Here is a 1,294-nt window from a genome sequence, read left to right on the forward strand (position 1 = left end):
TTGAACAGTAATTATTGAACGTTTTTCTACTTATATAAATATATATAATTAATAATTTAAATCAGAGAATAAATATGAATTTATATTTTAAAGATGATGTCCCGAAAAATTGACATAGCCCCCACAAACCCATAAGGTTCCGAGGTGTTTAATTACAACAATGAATTATTCATCAACAAACACATAAACCGCCATAGAATACAAAACAAATGTAAATATCTCTTAAAAGAAACGAGGGGTAGGGGCAAAAGCCGGGGCAGTTGCAACATCGAGACCGAAGGCAGAGGCAGAGGCCGGGCCAGGGGCAGATTCAATCGCGACTTGGCCTGCGCTCGAGCTCGATAGCTCCAGCATTGCCCTGTGAGGGTGTGTCCTCTGTTTCTCACACAAATCCGGTAGAAACACTCCTGCAAACCAAATTAATTACTTCATTTAATCATGTATTAATAAATTGTCACAAATTTTAACTATAATAATTACCTTCCCCGGCTGCCAAGTTAAAGTAAAGATCAACAATGTTGGGACAATTATAAAAACAGTCCTTGGAACAGAGCATAGAAGTAAACTGTGGCTCCAACAAAGAGTCGGATGATATTCCGACGGTTTTCCGGTCAACACCACAGGCTGCGATGCAAGATTGGGTCTCAATATGCTCGGCCATCATCGGAACCACCACCTCCGACGAACTGCACTGGAATTCCATTTGACCGTCTCCGTTCTTGAAATTCTCCAACAAACATCTCTTCCCCGATGATGCTACTGAGAATGCGCACACATCTACCGGCAAAGTCTCGCATATTATCTCACCTATATATCATCCAAACATACGTTAATTAGTTAGATATTGATCATCAAAAAGTTAATTAGAAACTTAGGATACTTACCCATGATTCCTTGGAGGAAGATGGAACAAGATAATAAAAGGATCATCGAGAATTTGCTTGAAGAAGCCATGATGATCCAGAGAGATGGATGTTGGAGAATATATTGATGTTTAAACACCAAATAGGGGAGCTTGGTTTGGATGAATAATTTGGAGAGAAAGGAAAGGGGAGAATGTGTTTATATACGAGAATGGAATTAGACTTTGGACTTAGGGGTTGGAGGAGATGAAGAGAAAGGGTGCATGATATTTTCCCACGTCTTCTAGTCGTGACTTGTTGTTCTCTTCTTTATTCCTTTAAATAATTTTTATTAGTTTGAAAGTATTATTCTAATTTCTATTACTTGTAACAATAATTATTTTGAAAAGAAATTTTGTTGTAAGGTTTTTAAAAAGTGAAACTTTTTATTT

General features: G+C 37.4%; 1 protein-coding gene across 1 annotated transcript; it reads right to left on the reverse strand.

The window, feature by feature from the left end:
• Nucleotides 1-222: 222 nt before the first annotated feature.
• LOC124938940 lies at nt 223-1,012 on the reverse strand. The gene is made up of 3 exons (XM_047479461.1): nt 885-1,012; nt 469-807; nt 223-407 (listed from the first exon to the last, which is right to left on the reverse strand). Exons 1-3 carry the CDS (start codon nt 952-954, stop codon nt 223-225), a joined length of 594 nt encoding a protein of 197 aa, XP_047335417.1. The 5' UTR covers nt 955-1,012.
• Nucleotides 1,013-1,294: the final 282 nt, after the last annotated feature.

The sequence above is a fragment of the Impatiens glandulifera genome, chromosome 5 (assembly GCF_907164915.1).
Source record: "Impatiens glandulifera chromosome 5, dImpGla2.1, whole genome shotgun sequence".
NCBI classification, from domain to species: Eukaryota; Viridiplantae; Streptophyta; class Magnoliopsida; order Ericales; family Balsaminaceae; genus Impatiens; species Impatiens glandulifera.

Bases quoted from the DNA above. Each gene is read 5' to 3' on its own strand.
- LOC124938940 (XM_047479461.1), bottom strand. From the start codon at position 954: ATGGCTTCTTCAAGCAAATTCTCGATGATCCTTTTATTATCTTGTTCC. The intron at 808-884 runs GTAAGTATCCTA...GATGATATATAG, and splicing joins CTTCCTCCAAGGAATCATGG to GTGAGATAATATGCGAGACT. The intron at 408-468 runs GTTAAAATTTGT...TTTGGTTTGCAG, and splicing joins CGGGGAAGGTAATTATTATA to GAGTGTTTCTACCGGATTTG.